The sequence below is a fragment of the Akebia trifoliata genome, chromosome 3 (assembly GCF_017979445.1).
Source record: "Akebia trifoliata isolate Shusen 1 chromosome 3, ASM1797944v1, whole genome shotgun sequence".
NCBI lineage: Eukaryota > Viridiplantae > Streptophyta > Magnoliopsida > Ranunculales > Lardizabalaceae > Akebia > Akebia trifoliata.
The window spans coordinates 47,578,289-47,600,097 of NC_141377.1; the positions used below are offsets into that span (position 1 = coordinate 47,578,289).

The following is a 21,809-nucleotide window of genomic DNA, read 5'->3' on the forward strand; positions in this document are numbered from 1 at the left end:
TTTCCTATATGCTTCATATCATGGTATATAAGTCCAAATATTTTTTAGGGCTGCCATTATTTGGGCTTGAGTGGATCGGGTTGGGCTTAGCGCTAATCCAACCCTAAAGAGAAAGGCAGCTCTAAACCCCTATTAGCCTGAAATGGCTAAACCCTGACCCGGCCCCTGATGGATTTGGATCGGGCTTGAGCTAGGATTTTTGAATTCTTTTAAATAAAAGATAATAAAAAAAAAACAATGCATCACAAATAATGAGCTTTTAAACAAATTAATACATATATCTCTTACGATAACAATATTCATTTTAACCAAATGAATGCGAAAATCAAAAATAAAATTTTATTTAATATATATATAAGGTACAAACAATATAATATCAGATTGGGTCGGGCAGGGTATCATTAAGCCCGACCCGTATTTATGGATGGGATGAAACTTTTTGAATCCAACCCTAACCTTACAATTTATACGTGACACGTTATTTATTTGGTCCAAGCCGATTTAATTGACATACCTAATTATTTTTTCTGAAATAAAATTAATAAAGTGGGGGTGAGTATGGATTGAGCACATGATCCTAAACTTAATAAAACACAAAACAATTGGTCAGACATCATTTGGATGGACTCTTCGGTTTGGTTGTTGGTGTTATTTCTGGACATCATTTTATCTTTACTTTGGGGTCTTACAATAATTCATGTCGGAGAAATGGGTGAAGAAGTGGCCCATAGAATAGTTTAGATTGATGATGTTGACAAGTGCCATTAGAGCCGCCCCATGGGATTTATTTGTATCAATCCAAATTAAAAAAAATTAAAAAAAATTAGGAGTTATAAGATCATACACTCTATGAAGATGCAAGTTAGTGACTCACTAAGTCTACCTCTCTACCCCTCAAAAACCGGCAAAAAAAAGTCCTCATTGGTTTCTTTTGATAGATTTTTCACTCACAGAAAAGTCAATTTAGGATTTTATAGAAATCCATATGACTAATGACATGAAATCTAATGAGGGTATTTTTGTCAATTGAGAATGCTTTCAATACATGTGGGCTCATGTGATTGGTTGATCTGTGATTTATTGACTTTTCAGTGAGCAAAATCTCTCTCTCTCTCTCTAGTTGTAAGGCAGGGAACATTAGAGCAAATTATCATCACCTAGCTCAAATTGAATAACAGTTGATCAAATGTCTAACTAATAATATAGTGGATAACTAATCCCAATAATGTGATGATATGATTGATTAATTTGCTGATCTCACTCGTTTTGTCCACCTCAAATGATGCCATTGCAATCGTGTTCATGTTACTTGTATAATAAATATATCATGTTAACAACTTAATGAAATCTATTTTAAATGTTGAATAATTCCAAGGAATTAAAATGTAAGAGAAGAGATACCAACTCATTAGATTTATTGGTATTTTTCGTGATGGTTCATATAAAAAATTTAGCTACTCAACATCTAAATTGGAATTGAATGTTGAGTGGTTAGAAAGTGTCATGTAAATAAATTGAACATAGTAATTAGATATGGGGATGCTGAGATTGATGAATAGAAAAGCAAGGAAAGAAAAATTAAAAATGAATCCACTAAAAATATATATGCACATAGGGATAACTAAAATAAGTAATTAACTAAGACAGATTCAATTGAGATGATTTTAACATGATTGATGAGGACAGATTATAATCTTAATTAGAAGAAATATTCAAGTTAAAGATTCTAATTAAATCACAAAAAAATACCAAAAGAATGTAGATTGAATTAATAAAAATTGAACCCTACGGGTTGGCCTAGTGGCAAGCCGAGCCTTGATAAGCTCTTCGGGAATAGTAGGTCAAGTGTTCAAAATCCAACGAAGTTATGAATTTCTTGGGACCACCATCCAGGGTCCATTGGACTCTTGACTCAACTTATTGCACGTAGGACTTTTCAAGGGGGCGGTGCGTGTGTCCGTGGGATTAGTCTCACCCAAAGGATAGGGATACCTATGATATCAAAGAAAAAAAAAAATGAAAAAACTGATAGTAACACACTTCCAATAATAAAGGATGTGATTTTGGACTAAGTAAAATAGAGAAAGATGATCCATTTAGCTAAGTAACTCCCAAATCCTTGGGATAAGACTTGGATGATAATGATGATGATGATGATGATGAAAGTACTCTAAATTGTATAATATTCTATCAATAATATTTTTTGGGTAGGTTATAGATTTCAAACAAATTGTGGGTGAAGATTACACAACTGAAAGATAGGGAGGGATACACATATGGATCCATTTCCATAAAATATGTATCTCATATATCTTATAACGATCTCATCTCATAGGATATAAATAAATGAAAGTTGAATCAAATATAGTTTTAGTGGTTGGGTTTACATATAATGGATAACCTAATAATATACTGTCCAAATTAGGAGACGACAAGGGAAGTAGGGAACATCACAACGATTGCTCTCTTTGGTTGGCTGAACCCATATCTGACTTCTAACCACTCTTAGCAGAAGATGCTCTATTATTTTTATTATTTTATTCATATTTCTTAGGCATCAGAGAGAGGATTAAGTTACACCTATAGAGGGGGTGTTTGGATTCGAGGCTACGCTATCAACCACATGGCTAAGAGGCTATTGTTCTGAAGAGGCCATTCTCTGAAAATTATACATCTGTTGAAAAACCACAACAATTTTATTTGCCGACTCCTATATTATATATATCTTCATATCTGCAGATGATGCTTATAATGACACATGGCAAACATAAATGAGTTTGGAGTCCATCCTCCATTGATCCACCTTGAATATTTTGATCATTAATTTAATATTTTAGAAAAATATTGTAAAAGTATCGTACTCACTAATTAATTATCATCCAAAAAATTAATAATCTTGGTCTTAGTCAAGTATGTATAGACTAGCAATAAAGCATAGGAATGTGACCTAGATCATAAAATTGGTAACTCGACATAGGGCAACATTTTGATATGGGATTAATTTGAGTACGATTTAGAATGTATACATTTAACAAATTTGAAAATTCTGAAAAACAAGAAAAAAAAAATACAATATGAGAATGATTCAGGTGTATTTCGAATCCCATTATGGAAATAAGATTTTAAAAAATTCGATGAAATACATATCTTTAACTTGAAATTTTATGAAGTGAGGTAATATATAGTAACTAAGTATCAAACATGAAATTAATGAAAAGGTCAAGAACACTGATCAAGAAATACTAATCAAACTCTTCACTTCTATCATCCACATATTAATGAAACTTCTCAATCGACATCATATTCATTAATTATGATCATATATCTTTTTATTTCCTTAAGTTTCATTATTTATATATATATATATATATATATATATATAATATATATATATATATATTATATATATCTTTCTTTTAAAAATTAGCACAATTAGTCTTCTTCAAACTCATCTCTATATTTATCAAGTTCTCTAACCACATGTAGGTAGTGTCAATCTATTTCTCCTTCTTGTTTTGATGACAAGTAGCTACCATCCAATATCTCCAAACAACTTCTTAATTAGTTGCATGAAGTCAATATTTTTATAAAATTCAAAAATCAACAAGAAACCGATCCAAACCCTTTAGCTTTGAGCTTGTTTATATAACAAACTTAGACTCGATGCACGGGCTGGTGGTGGGGTGGGGTTGCGGGTGTTCATGTTGAAAGTTTTCAAAATATAAAATCGGTTTCGTTTTGGTATTTTTTTGTTAGGAATTTGAGAATCTTATGTAAAAGGTTTTGGTTTCATATCATTCACAAGTGAGAATTTGGGAGGACCAATATGAGTGAGTAAATTAAGAAATGTGTCTCAAAAGGATTACCTTTGGAGGATTGATTTGAAGCTTTGAGGGCGATTGAGTATTTATGACGTTTTTGTGGTGAGTCTTAAGGTTTTCAAGATTTAAAGACATCCAACGATTGTAGTTGATATGTTTTCTTCATTTCGATGTTAAGAATTTGACATCATCAATTCTTAATTACTTTGAGTGTCTTAGGTTGAAATTAGATTGTACATAATCCAATTTAACATTTTCAAGTATAGACTTCATTTTATCCCAAAGACGATTTTTCTTTAGACTCGTTGTGTAATTGTGGTTCAATTTGAAAGAGGAGAATAATTGTCTAAAAGATATCGAGTTTTGAAGTCTAAATTATTTTCAATGAATTTCCTTCATCGAATTTTTCTTCCAATCTCCATACTCATTCTCCAGCAGTTTAGCAATCGTCTAAGGTCCAATCAGTTTCCTACATCTCTAAGTGGGATTTATGAAGAAACAATTTAATAACAATAACTAAGGAAAATAAATTCAAATGCAATCATACATAGATTTTATGTGATTCTCTCAAAATTGAGGTGGATCTGCAAATTCACATTGGTGGTCCTTTCAAGATTGAGGTAGATCAACGGATCCACATCGACTCCACTATTAAGAGAAATCTGTCTTTTACGTATTACACCTTTTCATTGAATGAATAAAAATATATCTCCTTAGGAAAATTAGGATTAATTATCTGTAATACTGTTAAAATTATGAAAATATTCTCAAGTAAGTATAATGTCCAGAGAAAAAAAAATATGTGGAATGATGAACAGTACATTAGTACTGTTCTGTCCTAAATTTCCAATATTAGCATGAGAGAAATAGGAAAGTAAAAGGGAGTGATGGGAATATCACAAGAAAAGAGGACCATATTATTAATTATGAGCCACCGAAATGGTAGTGAAAGGCGTTGGAAGACTCAAAGTGGGGATGCCAATTGTCATCCCCACTGTCACTATGCCAGCCTCCTTGTTTTTATGTTTATGTCATGTCTCTTTGGCTCTTGCACTTTTCTTTTACTACTCTTCGAATCTCCAGATTCTCAACTCACTCTAAGTAATATCTATCTTTAATCACGGTCCGCAAAATACCATTTATACCCAAAAGCTCTGCTTGAGCTAACAGTCACCATCGTGGCCATTTTAGTAATTAAACAAATGCAACAGTTCCACAGCTCAGTTTAGAAATCTCTTTATAAAACTTTCATTAAAGAAGAAAACAAAGACTCAGGATCCAACACAATGTCCCGTTCCTATAAAATTGGATCGGCTTATACGTGTCACGCTTTATTTGGTGTTTAAAAATTGGACTCGTAATCAAAAACTGTTCACGCACTCCAATGTGTTTATTTCTTAATCCAAATGTGCCACGTGGACACATATAATTCTATAGAAACGGGATATCGTATGGGATCTCGACTCGAGAACAAAAGCAATCGAGCACAAAATCGCACTGGTTAGATACACCTAACGATCCATTCTTTTATTAATCGCGTTGACCTAATCTTCTAATAGGTCCAATCGTCAATGACTATAAATTAGCAACAAGCTTCATTTTTTTTTTTTTTGGGATATTGGTCCACTAATTGGTAGACCAACATTTCCATTGGCTGAGTCAAGGTCAAACTTACAAGGAGTCAATTCGAATTTTAATGAAGGTGGAGTGGGGGACCTGTTAAATAATTAAGGACTGACCCACCACCAGCTTTGCCTCTTTACTCCTCAATCCACGTAGTCTCTCGTTCTTGGATCCCTCCTCCGTTAAAGGGCTCTCTTCACTCTCAAAGAACTAAGCAATCTCTCTTTCTCTCTCTCTGGTAGAAATATAGACACCATGGATGAGAGAGCTCGCTCAGCAACTCTACTCTTCTACTTCCTCTCTTTGATCTTCATGGCTCTCTCTACTTTCTTACCAACAAACTTAACAACCAAACAAACAATCAAGCGTAAACAAAAACAGCAAAAACACCCCTCTTCATGGGACCAAATAAAAAACCTCCTTACTTGCAAACAGATTGAAGCCTCACAAGTTCACGACCCATCAAAGAACGTTGTTGGGTACTCAAAGTTGACTTCTTCTTGTAGTTCTATCTGCAATTTCAGAGACGTTGTTCATGGAAACACAAGAGTCGTACACAGAGCTGATAACTCACCGGAAAGTAGTACTGTGGGTCAGGAAACCGGCCTTTTAAGTCGGAAACCGGTGACTGGGTCATCAACTCGATCTTCTTCGGGTTCAATGAGATCCAATTGTGTCAATCGAGCCAACTCATGTTCGTCGAGAGGTATGCAATTCAGAAAGCTTTCTGGATGTTATGAGTGCCATACCATCGTTGATCCTAGCAGGTATTATTTGATTTTCCTTTTTGTTTCTAATTTTTTCCCATCTTTTTTTTTTTTTTTTAATACTTTGGAATATAAATAAGAAAAAAATATATTACCAAAAATAGGTACCTATCTCCAAGAACTACTATTTGTGCTTGCTCTGAGTGTGGAGAGGTCTTCCCAAAGATCGAAAGCTTGGAGCTTCATCAAGCAGTAAGACATGCAGGTAACATACATACATACATACGCACATGCACAATACAGATTCACATAAATACATCATAAATATGTATAACTCATTCATTTATATAAAACGCTTATCACAAAAATATATGTAATATATCATCTAGTTGCTTTTAATTTCTATGTTAAAACCCTGGGTTTTTATTTTAGCATAAGAAAAATCTGAATTCCACTTAAATTTCTCATTTCTTTATGATTTTTAGTGTTAAAAATGGAAATGGATTTTTATTACAAATTATAATAAATTAAACATTTTTATTTTCTATTCAACATTTAGGGATGATGCTTCTGTGAAAACAGTCACTCCCTTGACTCATTCGCAAGCCACACAGTTCAGACAGCTAAGGGTATTACAGTAATTTATAGAGTTGTTACATTGTCTCATCACCCCGAAAAGAAGAAAATGTAAACGTGCCTACATAATAAAAGACCTAGAAATCTTCCTAGATGACTAAACAGCCCTCGACTTTTCGTGAAACAATAATAATAAATTAATGAATCTTTACGTTGGTGGGGGGTCCTGCAGTTTCAGAGCTGGGTCCTGAAGATTCTGGCCGTAACATTGTGGAGATAATCTTCAAATCAAGTTGGCTCAAGAAAGATAACCCAATCTGCAAGATCGAACGGATACTAAAGGTCCACAACACCCAACGAACCATCCAACGGTTCGAGGACTGCCGAGACTCAGTTAAGATGCGTGCGAACAGCTCCACCAAGAAAAACCCTAGATGCGCGGCTGACGGTAACGAACTATTGAGGTTCCACTGCACCACCTTATCCTGCGCACTCGGCGCACGCGGTTCTTCTAGCTTGTGCGGATCCATATCGGGGGGCTGTGCCGTATGCACGATAATAAGGCACGGGTTTTCGGGGAAGGCGCACGATAACAAGGGGGTGCGCACTACCGCCAGCAGTGGTAGGGCCCACGACTGCTTTGGAAGTACGGACGGAAGGAAAGCCATGTTAGTGTGTCGAGTGATTGCAGGAAGGGTGAAGCGTATCGCTGAAGATGCGCCAATGGAAGAGGAGATTGTGTCGACCGGCACGTATGATTCGGTTGCTGGGTGTCCAGGAATTTATACGAATCTCGAGGAGCTCATTGTTTTCAATCCAAGGGCTATTCTTCCTTGTTTCGTGGTGATCTACAAAGCATTTGATTAGTAATTTTGTATTATTTGCTAACAAAGGTCAGCTAAACTGCGCTGACCTCATTATCTCTATCTCTTGTACATATGGGATCATTTTATGTTGATTCACACAGCAACTTAATTATCTCACGAGATATTGAGTTTATCTCATGAGACATTAAGAGACTACTCCACTGCTAATGTTGTTTCAGTAGTAATCGTGTAAAATAATGTTATGGGTCCACTTGATTATCGAATCAATGCCCATTAATGTCTTTATGATAAAGGTTGATGTAAATAGTGGGGTAATGGGCATTTCTTCTATTCTTTTTGCTGTAGATATGGTCTGTTTTATTTACTTTTTGTCTCCCAAATTCGATAACTTGGTTGCTTCTCAGTAATATTAAAATGTGCCTTAAAAAAAGATAACTTTAATTTTCCCTCTTAATTTTCTTTAAAATCTTGGAACTTTAGCAAAAGTACCTTATATTTAATTAATTAGTTCTAAATCATCTGATTTTTTTTTTTTGTCCTTCATTTTTCTGAAGAACACAAATCTCATACCAGGATGTTGCTTCCACTCAAAAACCTCTTGAAATTGAATCATATTTACTTTAATTTGTTGGATGGTCTTTCTATTCTTATGAATTACAATATGATAAGATCAGTCAATAGTTGATGGTCTCACACGCTAAAATTATTAATATGCATAAAGCCCTTGATCCATTGCATAGAAATCTTAGTTATAAATGGGTATCTCATGTTATATGATCTGAATATGTTTAAGTGATTTATCTATTTCAAATATTAAGTATATATATTTTATAAGATGGATCAAATTCTTGATTGGCCGAGCATATCTAATAAATTTTATCAGTCCAAAACTAAATAGCCTTACCATGATCAAGTAGATGACAGAAGTCCATCTTGGGTAGGGTACCATTAAAATGTGATTATCTCGTCTTAGGTATATAAATACCAAACAAAATCCATATGAGCTTTCAAAGGATTTAACTTTAACATTGGAGAGGATCAATTTCGCTTCCTAGAAAAAAATACTTGGCTTCCAACTTCCCAAATATATATATATTCACAAGATAAAGCATTAAAAGACTTATTGAACCTCCATTGAAGATCTATGGTTGCAAGGCTTTTTCCAAGGAAAGAAAACTTCACTTCTCAACTAATAAAGCACAATAATAATAATAATAATCACTCAAAACTTAAATGAATGTCTTGGACTGTAAATCCTTCTCCAAAAGCTAAATCACACTCTTAATTGATGAAATGTGAATCTTGTAGAAATGAAAAGTCAGACCAAGCCTTGAAAGTATGGACCTTTTTCCACTAAACATTATAAATAGAGTCGCGCTGGAGTGACCTCAAGATTGTATCTCATATCGCACATCCTAACATGAAAGTGTGTAAGAACCATAAATATTTTTTAACTCATATCTCGATCAAACATAAGCATCTATGGTTCTTACATACTCTCACGTCAAGATGTGCAATATAAGGTACAATCTTGAGGTCACTTCAATATTATTCTTATAAATAATCCAATATTAGAATAAGGTCAACCACTCTTTTATCAATGTATTTTAAGGGGACTTACCAATTTTTTCACCCCCATGAATCAATAGTTGTGAGCATAGATTTAATGATCCGCATTGATGGATTTCTGGTCAAGTAAGCACTATTGGGAATGATGAATCTCACATCCATCATGTATTGTATTAATTGCCTTGTTAATTTAATATTTCTCCCAAATTTGTTAATGTCCATGCGTGTTGCGGGTAAGTAAATCAGACTAATTAAAAAGAATGTGCTGAAGCTGAACTTGGACAGGTTTTAATGATACTCATTTTATATATATGAACGATCATAATAAACTAATGCAGCAGTTATTGGAAAAATAATTGATAAATCCATGGATGATTAGATTTAGACTCACCCCTTCATGTTTTCATAAATTTAAAATATTTCTCGACCTTAGTCTTTTTTTGTATATTATTATTTAGAGAGACTAATTAAAATGATCTAAATAGCCTCATCTTAAATTAACAGCCAAAAATCCTTGTCTCAAAACTAATAATTTTGAAATCTCAGGTTGCTATCTAAGTAAGCGTGCTCTCTCGGGATTAAGTAACTGCTACTTGTAATATGATAAGTTTGATATCTGCAAGAGATCGAAAGTTTTCTGGCAGAGTCAATGTTATTCGATATCTTAACATAAACCCTAAGTCAAGTTATTTGATTTATTTTAAGTATATTGATGCCTTCAGTCTAAGTTCATAAGAAACTTCCTATTATCTGTCAAATTAATGTCACCTTCACCAAGATTTTAGCAACCATTGACAGCTCAGTGGTTGGACAATCACAATTAATTGATGTTAATATTATTAATTAAGGTATCATCATCATGATTATTAAATATATATATATATATATATATATAGAGAGAGAGAGAGAGAGAGAGAGGGTAGGGATCCCATGATTCCTAAGAATGACGCATGAAAAAAACATATGATCCCAATTTTTTAAATACAAAATCCAATGGTTGAGATTTGTCATCGGGAGAAGTATCTCTGATATTTGTGTTATCAAAATACTCATATATCTCAACCATTGGATTTTGTGTTTAAAGGGTTAGGATCATTTGTTATTTTTTTGAGTCATTCTTAGGAGTCAATGGATCCCAACCCATTCATATAAACACATATAAAGGGTTGGGTTATGTGATTTTTGGGGTCATGAGCGTACTGGCAGCTTATGTGCTTCTTATGGTTTATTGGATTTGCCTTATGAACAATCTTGATTTGAGTAATGGGTCTCCTCTCTTGATCAGGGCATTAAAAGAAGATCTCAATTTGGATGTTGGGTTTGTGTGCTTAATATTGGTCACTCAATGCGTCTTGGGATCTTTGGCGAAGTTAGATTTCCTCTCGCAATACCAATTATGCTTATTTCGAAGTGGCGCTCGTTTCTGATTATTCCAATTGCGTGATTTATCGTACCCTATTTTTTTTTGACCCATGAATGCTAAATGCTGAATTTAGAAAAAAGAAATAAATAAAATACCTTACTTCCATAATTCTAGCTCCTTCGAAAATGCATTTCAAGTTAGAAATATTCTAGATCATCCCTTTCACTGAAAACTTATTGTACTTATTTGAAGAACCCAAGTAGATAAAGCAATTAAAATTTGGCCCACAATAAAAAGTCACCCATCAGATACTCCATTTAATTTGTTATGAACCTGAAATCCATTTTCTTTATCTATGGGCCTATCCAGTGATGAAAAATGGTCCACACCTTGGGGGTCTCATTGCAGCCCAGCTAATAAGAGAATTGTAGTTCTGCACTTCTAAGAGCTAATAGATTTGAATACTTCACAACCTACCGTAAACATCATCAAAGCTTACCTCAAAATTGCTGAACAAATTACATTCCTCCATTCAATTCTATTTAAAGTTAGCTTCTAATCCTAACCTAACATGCGTCACTTTTGTGAAAAATTGAAACAACAAATAGTCTAAAAACTCATAAGGATTTATGTGATTCGACAGTGTCTCTATATCTGCAGAAAAAAAAAAGAATAATCATTATTTTCTTTTTAATTTTATAACCCTAAATATCTTTATTTATAAAATCAGGAGCTAATCTCCCCAAAACTAGAAATCCTTAAGAACATATTACATGATCGCCCTTGAGATCCATGGGCATAGTATAGGAGCACAACTCGTATATAATGTTACTTGTATCAAGTAAGAATAAAAGTGGTCCAGAATGAGATGTAGTTCCATGCCCTGGATAAGACTCATTGGAAATCTTTTTAATAGAACAGAGCAGATGAACGGAAAAGACTAGCATATGGCAGAGATCCCAATTAGGAATAGTTGCAGATCCCTAAGATTTTTGGAAGAATCATGAGACAATCTTAAGATAAGGAAACGACTAAAATTAGGATTCAAGGAAAGTGATTCTATAAATAAGTGAAGTATGTCATAATAAAGAACTTTTGATCAATCTCGGAATCCGATTAATTTAAGAACTTTTGATCAAACACAAATTATATTTAATTGCCACTATGATTCATAACTTAAAACTATGATCTTATACATAAGAACACATAGCCGTTTAATTGGACAAAGTGAAATACATAACACATGCATATATTGCCGGGATCCACGTTCCACAAGCCCCACATTATCCCATGATCCATATACTTCCAGTAAAACGTCAACCACATTAAATAGTAAAAGAGGTCCCCAAATAACGTTACAAACAAAGATTAAATGCCAAATCTTCAAATTGGTCAAGAAGTTGTACAATTAAGTTTGAACATGCCAGCGTGGAATGGTCTTGGTGCATAAATAGAACATAACACCAGCAATGGCAGGCCCAACCCAAAAGACCCAGTGTCCATCCCATAGGTGGCCCCCTCTAACGAGGGCGGGTCCAATACACCTCGCTGGGTTCATCCCTGCACCAGCATACCCTTTCTTTGAGGTCACGGTCATAGATACAAACACCATTAGCCCCACCACAATGCCCATATTCGTGAACATGACAACACGCCCCAGGGCCTTTGATAGGCAATCATCAAATGCAATCCACACCGAAGTAAAAAGGTAGATGAAAGTACATATAATCTCAAGACAAAGTGCTTGGCCCGTCTCGATACCAATTGAGATAGGCCCATTTGGGCCTGGGGAAATGACGGTAAGGGTGCAGCCACCAAGTGAGAAATCACGTTCAATAGAGTCGCGTACCACAGCCTTGAGTGCAAGTGCACCTAGTACAGCACCGACACATTGGGCTAGAATATATATGGTGGCACGACAAAGGGAGATGACACCGAGAAGCATGGCAGAAAAGGAGACGACTGGGTTAATATGGCCACCCCAAATGGAGATGACCGGGAGGAGAGTCATGAAAGAGAGGAAGACAAGAAATGAAATGAGTAGGTTGGGTGTTTCTGTTTGTGTCTCATAGGAAGAGATGATAATGGTGTCGAATGAAAAGACTAGGATGGCCGTGCCAACTAGCCCAGCGATGGATGCTCCCCACACCTGATAATTCACTCACATTTTAGAATTAGTAGCATTGGAGAAGGTATAATTTGATCAATAATGATACTAACATAGCAGAAATTTTGCACACCATATGCAAATAAATAAACATTTTCTTGTGGTAATAACAATGTTCTAAAAATGTAATCTGTTGAATGTCTTGTATTCTATTAGAAGTATGCTAAATTGTTTGTTGAGGTGCAAAGGGCAACTCAACTAAGAAAGGTCGCATTATTATGAGCATAACGTGTAAAAAGCCCATATTAGTTGACCTAAGGCCGTCGAATTTCATAAAATTCGACAGACCAAGGCATCAAAATTTTCTATTGTGTTTTTTTTTTTTTCTCTGATAGGATGAAACCATCAAATTAATGGATGATTCAACGGCCTTTGAATCTGGGGAACATAAAAATTTTGAACAGCCTTGCGCCTTCAAAATTTGGTTTCTAAAATTCGTAGGTCTTGATTTTGAGTACTTGCCAAAAGCATGTACATTTTATCATTATATAAACAGTTGCAAGTGCCAACTTATTTAGTTGGTATAGTCTTTGGGTGATGATATCCGAGCTATGGATTTAAGTCCCATCAGCATCTAATCATCGAACTAACAAAATAGACGTATCAATTAAAGAAAAAAAAAATTAAAAATTTACGAAAAATACCATTGCATCAAGGTAAATGACAGAAATATCCTCCCATGTTTCCCAATTGCTCTTGTATTTGAAAATGAAGGTTTTGAAAACTGTAAACTGTATTGGGATTTTAGTAGTGTCAAAAAGCATGAAAAGTGGCAAATTATATTTTGAGGGTTACTATTGCCACACCAATTATGTGCAATTCTTTGCTGATTTACATAGGAATTGGTGTGGCAATTCCAGCTCTCTATATTTATTAGAAGCACACACCTTGGGGCAGAAAAGGTCCTCCAAGCCTAATCTCATATTGAATTTATAGGTGTTGGGAATTCTCTTCTCCCCGTCGTCACTCTTCCGGTCAACATCCATCCTATAAAGGAAAATAAAGAAAGAAATATTACCCCTCAATTTGCGACAAAATTATAAAGAAAAGATTGATAAAATAAGAGAGTTTCTATTAATACACCAACTTTTACTTATAATATATCAATTTATATTGATTTTAAATAAATTTTCGTAAACGTACACAGATGCACTGTTCATTTTAATTCTCAAAACATGTTTTTGAACGAGTTCATCACTTTTATAAGTAAAGAGCTCACTAATAAATTATCAAGGAGATTGCAAGAAATTTTAAAGTGGCTTTTATAGTCTGATCTCGTTGATAAATTACCAGTGAGATCACAAGTAATTTTAAAGTCAAATACCTTTGATATTTTAAAGACGAGTTCGCTTGTATTTTATGAGCAAGATCATTTATTATAAAAGTGACGAATTAGCTAGAAAACAAGTTTTGGAAATTAAAATGAACAATGTACACGAATTGGAATTTTGCCATAATCTACGCACGAAATAGTAATTTACCCTTAATTTTAAAAGGATTGATATGTTATAAATAAAAGTTGGTGTGGCAATAGGATATCTCTAGAATAATTGTAAAAGAAACTAGCTAGCCTTGGAGCGGAGGGAAAGGGTTGGATCCTGCTTCCAAGGTACTGGAGACTCTCTTCGTCCTCAACCCCCACAATATTTGCCGCCATCATTCAATCAAACCCTCCCTTACCGTTTTGGATTTTGGGTCCCCTATGTATATAGAAACTGAGAGAGAGATTTATAGAGAAACATACAGATGGGCGAATGGATAGTGCGGTCTCTTGACCTCCTTTTCGTGGGTCCCCTATGTATATAGAAACTGAGAGAGATTTATAGAGAAACATACAGATTGGGCGAATGGATAGTGCGGTCTTTTGACCTCCTTTTCGTGGGTCCCCTATGCATATAGAAACTGAGAGAGAGATTTATAGAGAAACATACAGATGGGCGAATGGATAGTGCGGTCTCTTGACCTCCTTTTCGTGGTACTACTTGACTCCACTTCACTACGTGAAAAAAGGGGTAAGGAGTCTTTACCCCTGTTTACACGTAGTACGTTATGTGTCACACTATTGAGCACATTGACTTCACGAGTCTTTTTCGTTTTTCAGTCTTCTCCTCAAGAATTTTTAATTAATTAAAAATTAGAAAAGTGAGAATCAACCTTTTGAAGTAAAGGAGTCTGCTCCCTCTTTGGTCTCAAGTTCAAATCCCACTACCCAGAAAAAATCGTGGTAACCACGCATTGTTTCACGTAAGTGGGGTAAAGCCTGGGTGCAGGGTGTTGGGATTAGTTTGGTGCGCGCAAGATGGCCCTGATATCCTTCATTATCAAAAAAAAAAAAAAAAATTGCAAAACCAGGTACATTTTAAAGTATAGATAACCATTTTCATAAATAACCATTTTATGACTAATGAACAAGGAATATAAATTACCTTTATTCCCTTAATATCAAGATAAATTAAAAGACCAATATTTATGATGATCACAATGATGATGAAGATGACAGTTTTGAAATGATTTTTCTGTTAATTATTGACACCTCGAGGTCAACAATAAAATACCTGTAATTCTTCTTAGATTTTTGTATCTCATCATTGTCAACGTACATTAATAAGGTACTTGTCAAAGACTCTTTAATGTTTAAGTTAATAAGATTTAAAAGTTCTTTTATGCTAATCTTTGTTCCTTTTTTTGTCCTTTTAACTTTTTTAATAAGATCCCATTCCTTCAAACCCTGATTTAGTAGTTTTCTGGCATTACATTTGTCCTACCATCAAATCCATGTTTTTTGGGATCCATCTCTTTCAATGAAGCAAGTCACTAACCAAGTTACACGGATCAGGATGTGTATTAAGACAAAACTTATCATGTCCCGACTTCCACCATCCTTTGCTAATTCCAAACTATCTTGCATTAGACTTGGCTTTACCCCACAATATGCATATTTCAAGGTGAAATGTGTGCAGCCGTGATTTAGTTGCACACTTTTTGCTTATACAATAATGACATAATGACCATGATAAAGACAATGATGATGATGATGAGGCCTCGAGCAGTCAATCACTAGGATCTTTGTGCCCTTGTAGCCATTGAACATTATGTTTTGCATTTATAGGCATTATTGGTGATATTGAATTTGATGATGATGAAATGCAAACCTTCAGATGGTCCTTTTTGCAGTGAACCTGAAATCCATTTTCTCTATCTATGGGCCTTGAATAGTATTCCATGTGTCATAATAGGCTTGGGGTCAATAGGTTTAGTTACCTAACGATTTGATCAATAAGTTTTTGTGGATGGATCACCACTCCTAACTCTGTCAAACATAGCAGGTAATGGATTAGATTGGTAGATTGCAGACCAAAGCTAATTCAACAATGGACCTATTTACAAAAATATTGGACCCAAAATTTGCATGAGAGCTCTTAACATCCATGCAGCTGCCTAGCCCAGCCCAGCCCAGGAAGTGTACCATGACCCATTAACAGTGCAAAGTGCTATCTGGGAAAGGGGTCTTCTACTGGTCATGGACCACATAGCACGCAAAGGACATTAGGAGTTAGGTCGGACCCTTGCTCCTAAGATCAGTATAGGATCAGCACTATAATAGATTTGATTCACTAAAGGATAACCTGACTCGCATTGCATTGGGATCGATGTTAGACCTATTATAAGAGCATAATCGGTAGGGGAACGATTCAACAAAAATAAAAAATGAAAATAAGAACAAGATGCAAGTACATATAAACATAGAGATTTTACGTGATTCCTCCAAGATTGAAATACATCCACGGATCACATCAATTCCATTATATATAAAGATAAAACTCACAGTCAGAGATTGCACCAACCACCAAAAAGAGAAATGTAGATTCCCACAAAAACGTAACTAAGATTTTACATAATACTAAGGAAATTACAAAATTTTCTTTGGGCAGGGGAGTGTTGGTTCCCACAACAACTCATCTTCTCTTTCGGATATGCTCTACTATTTTTGGGAGATAAACTTTTTGAATATATATTTTTAGAATATTTGGTCTTGAATCTTTCCCTTTTGACCAACTAACCTTCATTATCCAACCCGTATTACGATGCCACATGTATTCAAATCATAGAGTAGAATTTTGCCGACTCAAAGATCACCTCACCATATCTTCTATATATTAATCTAAATGTGTCATCGTCTCAAGTCGTGTATTTTTTTTAATCTTTTTCCTCGTTATATTAGAATCCTTAACGTGTGCACTTTCTGATGTTATCAGCAAATAATATAAAACAATGGAACTTCTTCTTAATATGAATTGTTTCTTGATCGATTGTTAAAATAAATCATTATAAAGTCAAAATTAATGACCTCTGATGTAAATCATTTGTAGTTGAGAACTACATTTTATCCTCCCTTTATTTTGACTATAGGCAAAACTCTTCCACAAAAATCCTTAATTGTTTTAATATATTCCCTTCTAACTATTTGCATTTCTAATTTTACCAAATAAACTCATTTGACATCTTGTCATATGTTTTTTCTAGTTTATAAAATTAGGGAAATTATCCAAATAATTACTGAAGTTTTCAAAAATATCAAAAATATTTCATGTTTTGATAGAGGGAATTATCAGATAGTGTTGACAAATCGTTTTGTAAATGTCAACACTTGTAACACCTTCAGAATAAATAAAAATGCTAGAAATTGTTTGATAAATTTCCCCAAAAATGAAGGGAATATTATGTCTTTTTGCACGGAACTTTACGACTAAAGTAAATAAAATTTTGGGCGCATAAAATTAATACATCTCATACACGTGTCAACTCAAGATAGGAATTATTTGAGTCTAATTTGATATCTGACCAACTCGTATGTTGATTCCAAGTTGGGAAGCTTTTGCTTCCCATGGTGGAGGCCAGATTGAACCAAATAATGGCGACTGGAACGAAATAGCTTTTCAAATGGATTCACTGCCCAATCAACTACTTATCAAACACAAATTATATTGAACAGTGATCCTGACTCATAACTTAAATAGGATATTGTATATAAGCACACTTTTTAACTAAACAAGGTGAAATACATGATCCATATTGGGGGGATCCACATTCCACGATCACCTCTGTTCCATGTCCTTATTCATCCCATGACCCATATACTTCCTTTAATACATCAACCACATAAAATAATAAAAGTGGTCCCCAAATGTACATAACAAACAAGATTAAATGCCAAACCTTGATCATAACAGAGCCTTCAATTTGATCAAGAAGTTGTACAATTAAGCTTGAAGATGCTGGCGTGGAATGATCTTGGTGTACAAATAGAACACGACACCAGCAATGGCAGGTCCAACCCAAAAGACCCAGTGTCCATCCCATAGGTGGCCTCCTCTAATGAGTGCGGGTCCAATGCACCTCGCTGGGTTCATCCCTACGCCAGCATACCCTTTCTTTGTGGTCACGGTCGTAGATACAAACACCATTAGCCCCACCACAATGCCGATATTTGTGCACACAACAACAGTCCCGAGGGTCTTTGCTTGGCGATCATCAAATGCACTCCACACCGAAGCAAAAAGGAACACAAACGTACATATAATCTCAAGACAAAGTGCTTGGCCTGTCTCGATACCAATTGTGATAGGCCCATTTGAGCCTGGGGAAATGACAGTGAGGGTGCAGCCACCAAGCGAAAAAGCATGTTCGATAGAGTTGCCTACCACAGCCTTGAGTGCAAGTGCTCCTAGGACAGCACCAACACATTGGGCTAGAATATAGATGGTCGCGCGAGAAAGGGAGATGAGGCCAAGAAGCATGCCAGAGAAGGTGACGACTGGGTTAATATGGCCACCAGAAATGGGGATGAGGGCGAAGAGGAGAGTCGTGACAGAGAGGGAGATGAGAAATGAAATGAGTAGGTTGGGTGTTTTGGTTTGTGTCTCATAGGAAGAGATGACAATGGTGTCGATTAGAAAGACTAGGACAGCCGTGCCAAGTAGCTCAGCTATGGAGGCTCGCCACACCTGATAATTTACTCACATTTTTGGAATTAGTTGCTTTGGAGAAGGATATAATTGATCACTAACGATACTAACATAGCAGTAATTTTGCACAACATACGCAAATAAACATTTTCTTGTGGTCATAATCAATGTTCTAAAAATGCAATCGGTTGAATCGATTTTTGCAAGTTGAAGAATTGTGGACCGTCGATCTTTACCGTTAATTTGTAAAACTACTTTTTGATGGGGTTAGAAGTTTTAGATTGGCTGATTTTTTGTGTGTGAATATCATCTCCTCACCATAGATATCATACTAACAAAAAATTAGCTCATTCTGAAACTTCTAACCCATATAGGACGAAGTGTTGGTTCCCTAATGTTGGCTGCCAATCAGGACCCAATCCTAGGGTAGCGTTCAGCCGCCAACGCTTAAGGAGCCAACATTTTGTCCTATATGGGTTAAAAGTTTTGGAATAGGATTATTTTTGTGAGGATGATCTCCTCGTCATAGAGATCATCCTCACAAAAAATCAGCTCATTGCAAAATTTCTAACCCATAAATGACAAAGCGTTGGCTCCGTGTTGGCTCTCTAACGTTGGCTGCTGAATAGAACCCTTAATTCTAACTTATGAATTTCCTATTTTATGGTCATTGTGAGGATGCCCTCCTCGCCATATAAATCAGCCCAGTCCAAAACTTCTAACCCATATACGATAAAGCGTTGGCGCGCTCCATGTTGGCTCTCTAACGTTGGCTGCTGAATAGAACCCTTAATTCTAACTTTTGGATTTCATATTTTATGCTAGAATGGGGGGCAGTTGCCTCCCAACAATTTTTTGGATGGTTTAATGTGCCCCTATGTTTTAGTGAATATTTGAGATAGTCCTCGTGTTTTCAAACTAATGGCACGCCCTGTTTGACTTGCCCCCAGATGTTTGAGGTACCCTGTGTTTTCGAACTAATGATAAACCCGTTTGACCTTTGTGTTCTTTTTAAGACTAACAAATTATAACCAAACTACCCTTCTTTTTAAATTGCAACAAAAGACCTTTAATCTTCAATTCCTACTCGTAATACAATACAATACACTGCAAAACAATACATCCTACTGATTCTCTAACAGTTTTGATCATTGCTTTAATCCCTTATTGAAAACCCTAGAATTCTCTAACAGCTTCAAAGGCTTGTCAATTTATGGTCAATTACCCTTAAATAGATTAAACTTAAATTTGAATAATAGGGAGAAAAATTATCCAAGAGGTTGAAGATTATTGATTTGATAAGAGAAGTCAAATGGTCCTTGATTTCAGGTTGAAGACAAATGTATTGAGGTCATTCTGAATTAGTATATTACAGGAGACCAAGGTCAAGGGATCATGTAGCCATTTTGATGAAACTTTTTAAATATGCTAAGATTTTATATGGATGGTGTAGAGCGTAAGATCAATATTTCACACGTGTCTTGATAAGAATCGAGAAGAAAGCAATTGTTAGAAGCAAGCAGTACCCAAATCAAGTCAATGGTCTAGGCCTATAAGGTAGAAGGGCAACACAAAAGCTGGACAAAACAAAACCAATAAGTACATGCACATCTCAGTCCGTGCACCTGAATCTCCTAGATTTGAGGGGAATTCCACAAATCCAAGGGCGAAACAAGAATAATTCTAATTTGATTAACATCCCTTTGATCATGAGATTCTCCTTGATCTAATCTCAGATTAACATGAATAAAAGAGTAAACTCTTTTCGTGGAGAAACCTTATATAAAGGAAGGAGGATTTCATTTGACTATTAACTTATTTCTTTTTATTATTCTAACTTGATCGTCGAAGGATTATTGGTAAGTTTCATACTGGTACTATCATGGAACAACAAAGCTGAGTGAATGAAAGTGTTGGTGTTACCCCTTGACTTATGTCTTCTCCCGTAAACTAATATGAAAGGACTTAAATACCCATCTCTTCAACCTCGAAACTAAAATAAATAAATAAATCCTTAAATTTTCCCCCAAAACCATTCTTATTCAACTTCTTCAACTTTACTAGTTAACTATAGTTTTCGGCCTCTACAAGAAAATCCTGATTGGGTCCCCCCAATAGGATCATGTGTTATTCCATGAGTCATCTAAAGATTTCATTATTTTCGTACCTAATAATAAAAAAGTATTTCATTATTATGTGAAAAATTAAACAAATAATAATAATAAATTATGGAAAAAACCATTGCTTCAAGGTAAATGACAGAAATATTCTCCCATGATGTTGGGATTGAACAGTAGCAAATTATGTTTTTATAGACGCACACACCTTGGGGCAGAAAAACTCCTCCAAGCCCAAACTCATATTGAATTTGAAGGTGGTGGGAACGCCTTTCTTCCCACCATCCCTCTTCCAGTCAACATCTATCCTGTAAAGAAAAACAATGAAAGAAAGAAAGAAATATTATTACCCCTCAACATGCGCAAAATTATAAAGAAGACTGACAAAATAAGACAGTTTTTATTTATACACCAACTTTTACTTCTACCACACCAATTTATTTATAGGTAAATAGATTTTTCTCAAAATTCTGATTTCGGCACACTATTCAATTTAATCCCGAAGACATATTTTTTAGCGTGTTCATTGGTAAGTATTCTAATTAAAGTGACGATTTCACTGATAAAAAAGTGACTACGAACTCACTGATAAATTTAAAACACAAATATCTTTGATTTTAAAATAATGATCTCGTTGATAAATTTAAAGACAAATATCCTTATTTTGTAAGGGTGATATCTCTGATAACCATCAGCAACTTCGTCACTTTTTATCAGTGAGATCGTCACTTTAAATTAGGATACATACCAAACATATTTTGAAAATTAAAATGAATGGACTTGGAATTTCATGTTATTCAGTATAGCATGGTAATTTGGCCTTGATTTAATTTCAAAAGGGTTGATGTGTTATCAGTAAAAGTTGGTGTGCCAATAGAATATCTCTAAAATAATTGTAGAAAGAAGCTAGCCTTGGAGTGGGAGTGGAGGAGGAAGGTTGGATCCTGCTCCCAACGTACTGGAGACTCTCTTCGTCCTCAACAACCCCCACATTTGCCGTCATCTTTCAATCCAACCTTCCTTTTCCGCTTCGAATTTTGGGTCCTCTCCTCTATGTTTATTTATAGAAAAGA

General features: G+C 35.1%; 3 protein-coding genes across 3 annotated transcripts; 1 reads left to right on the forward strand and 2 right to left on the reverse strand.

Moving 5' to 3' along the window:
- Window positions 1–5,521: 5,521 nt before the first annotated feature.
- LOC147407489 (uncharacterized) lies at window positions 5,522–7,896 on the forward strand. The gene is made up of 3 exons (XM_086436079.1): window positions 5,522–6,211; window positions 6,316–6,416; window positions 6,960–7,896. Exons 1-3 carry the CDS (start codon window positions 5,700–5,702, stop codon window positions 7,592–7,594), a joined length of 1,248 nt encoding a protein of 415 aa, XP_086292205.1. The 5' UTR covers window positions 5,522–5,699; the 3' UTR covers window positions 7,595–7,896.
- Window positions 7,897–11,627: 3,731 nt separating this feature from the next.
- On the reverse strand, window positions 11,628–14,432 carry LOC147407490 (uncharacterized). The gene is made up of 3 exons (XM_086432844.1): window positions 14,225–14,432; window positions 13,541–13,640; window positions 11,628–12,635 (listed from the first exon to the last, which is right to left on the reverse strand). The coding sequence occupies exons 1-3, from the start codon at window positions 14,311–14,313 to the stop codon at window positions 11,895–11,897; spliced, it is 930 nt and encodes a 309-aa protein (XP_086288970.1). The 5' UTR covers window positions 14,314–14,432; the 3' UTR covers window positions 11,628–11,894.
- A 3,232-nt stretch (window positions 14,433–17,664) lies between these two features.
- Window positions 17,665–21,809, reverse strand: LOC147407491 (uncharacterized). The gene is made up of 3 exons (XM_086436084.1): window positions 21,648–21,809; window positions 20,945–21,044; window positions 17,665–18,658 (listed from the first exon to the last, which is right to left on the reverse strand). The coding sequence occupies exons 1-3, from the start codon at window positions 21,737–21,739 to the stop codon at window positions 17,915–17,917; spliced, it is 936 nt and encodes a 311-aa protein (XP_086292210.1). The 5' UTR covers window positions 21,740–21,809; the 3' UTR covers window positions 17,665–17,914.

Coding starts and splice junctions, on each gene's coding strand:
- LOC147407491 (XM_086436084.1), bottom strand. CDS start 21,739: ATGACGGCAAATGTGGGGGTTGTTGAGGACGAAGAGAGTCTCCAGTAC. Junction 21,045..21,647: donor TCCTCCACTCCCACTCCAAG/GCTAGCTTCTTT, acceptor TTTTCTTTACAG/GATAGATGTTGACTGGAAGA. Junction 18,659..20,944: donor AGGAGTTTTTCTGCCCCAAG/GTGTGTGCGTCT, acceptor GTAAATTATCAG/GTGTGGCGAGCCTCCATAGC.
- LOC147407489 (XM_086436079.1), top strand. CDS start 5,700: ATGGATGAGAGAGCTCGCTCAGCAACTCTACTCTTCTACTTCCTCTCT. Junction 6,212..6,315: donor ACCATCGTTGATCCTAGCAG/GTATTATTTGAT, acceptor TACCAAAAATAG/GTACCTATCTCCAAGAACTA. Junction 6,417..6,959: donor TCAAGCAGTAAGACATGCAG/GTAACATACATA, acceptor GGGGTCCTGCAG/TTTCAGAGCTGGGTCCTGAA.
- LOC147407490 (XM_086432844.1), bottom strand. CDS start 14,313: ATGATGGCGGCAAATATTGTGGGGGTTGAGGACGAAGAGAGTCTCCAG. Junction 13,641..14,224: donor CCCTTTCCCTCCGCTCCAAG/GCTAGCTAGTTT, acceptor TTTCCTTTATAG/GATGGATGTTGACCGGAAGA. Junction 12,636..13,540: donor AGGACCTTTTCTGCCCCAAG/GTGTGTGCTTCT, acceptor GTGAATTATCAG/GTGTGGGGAGCATCCATCGC.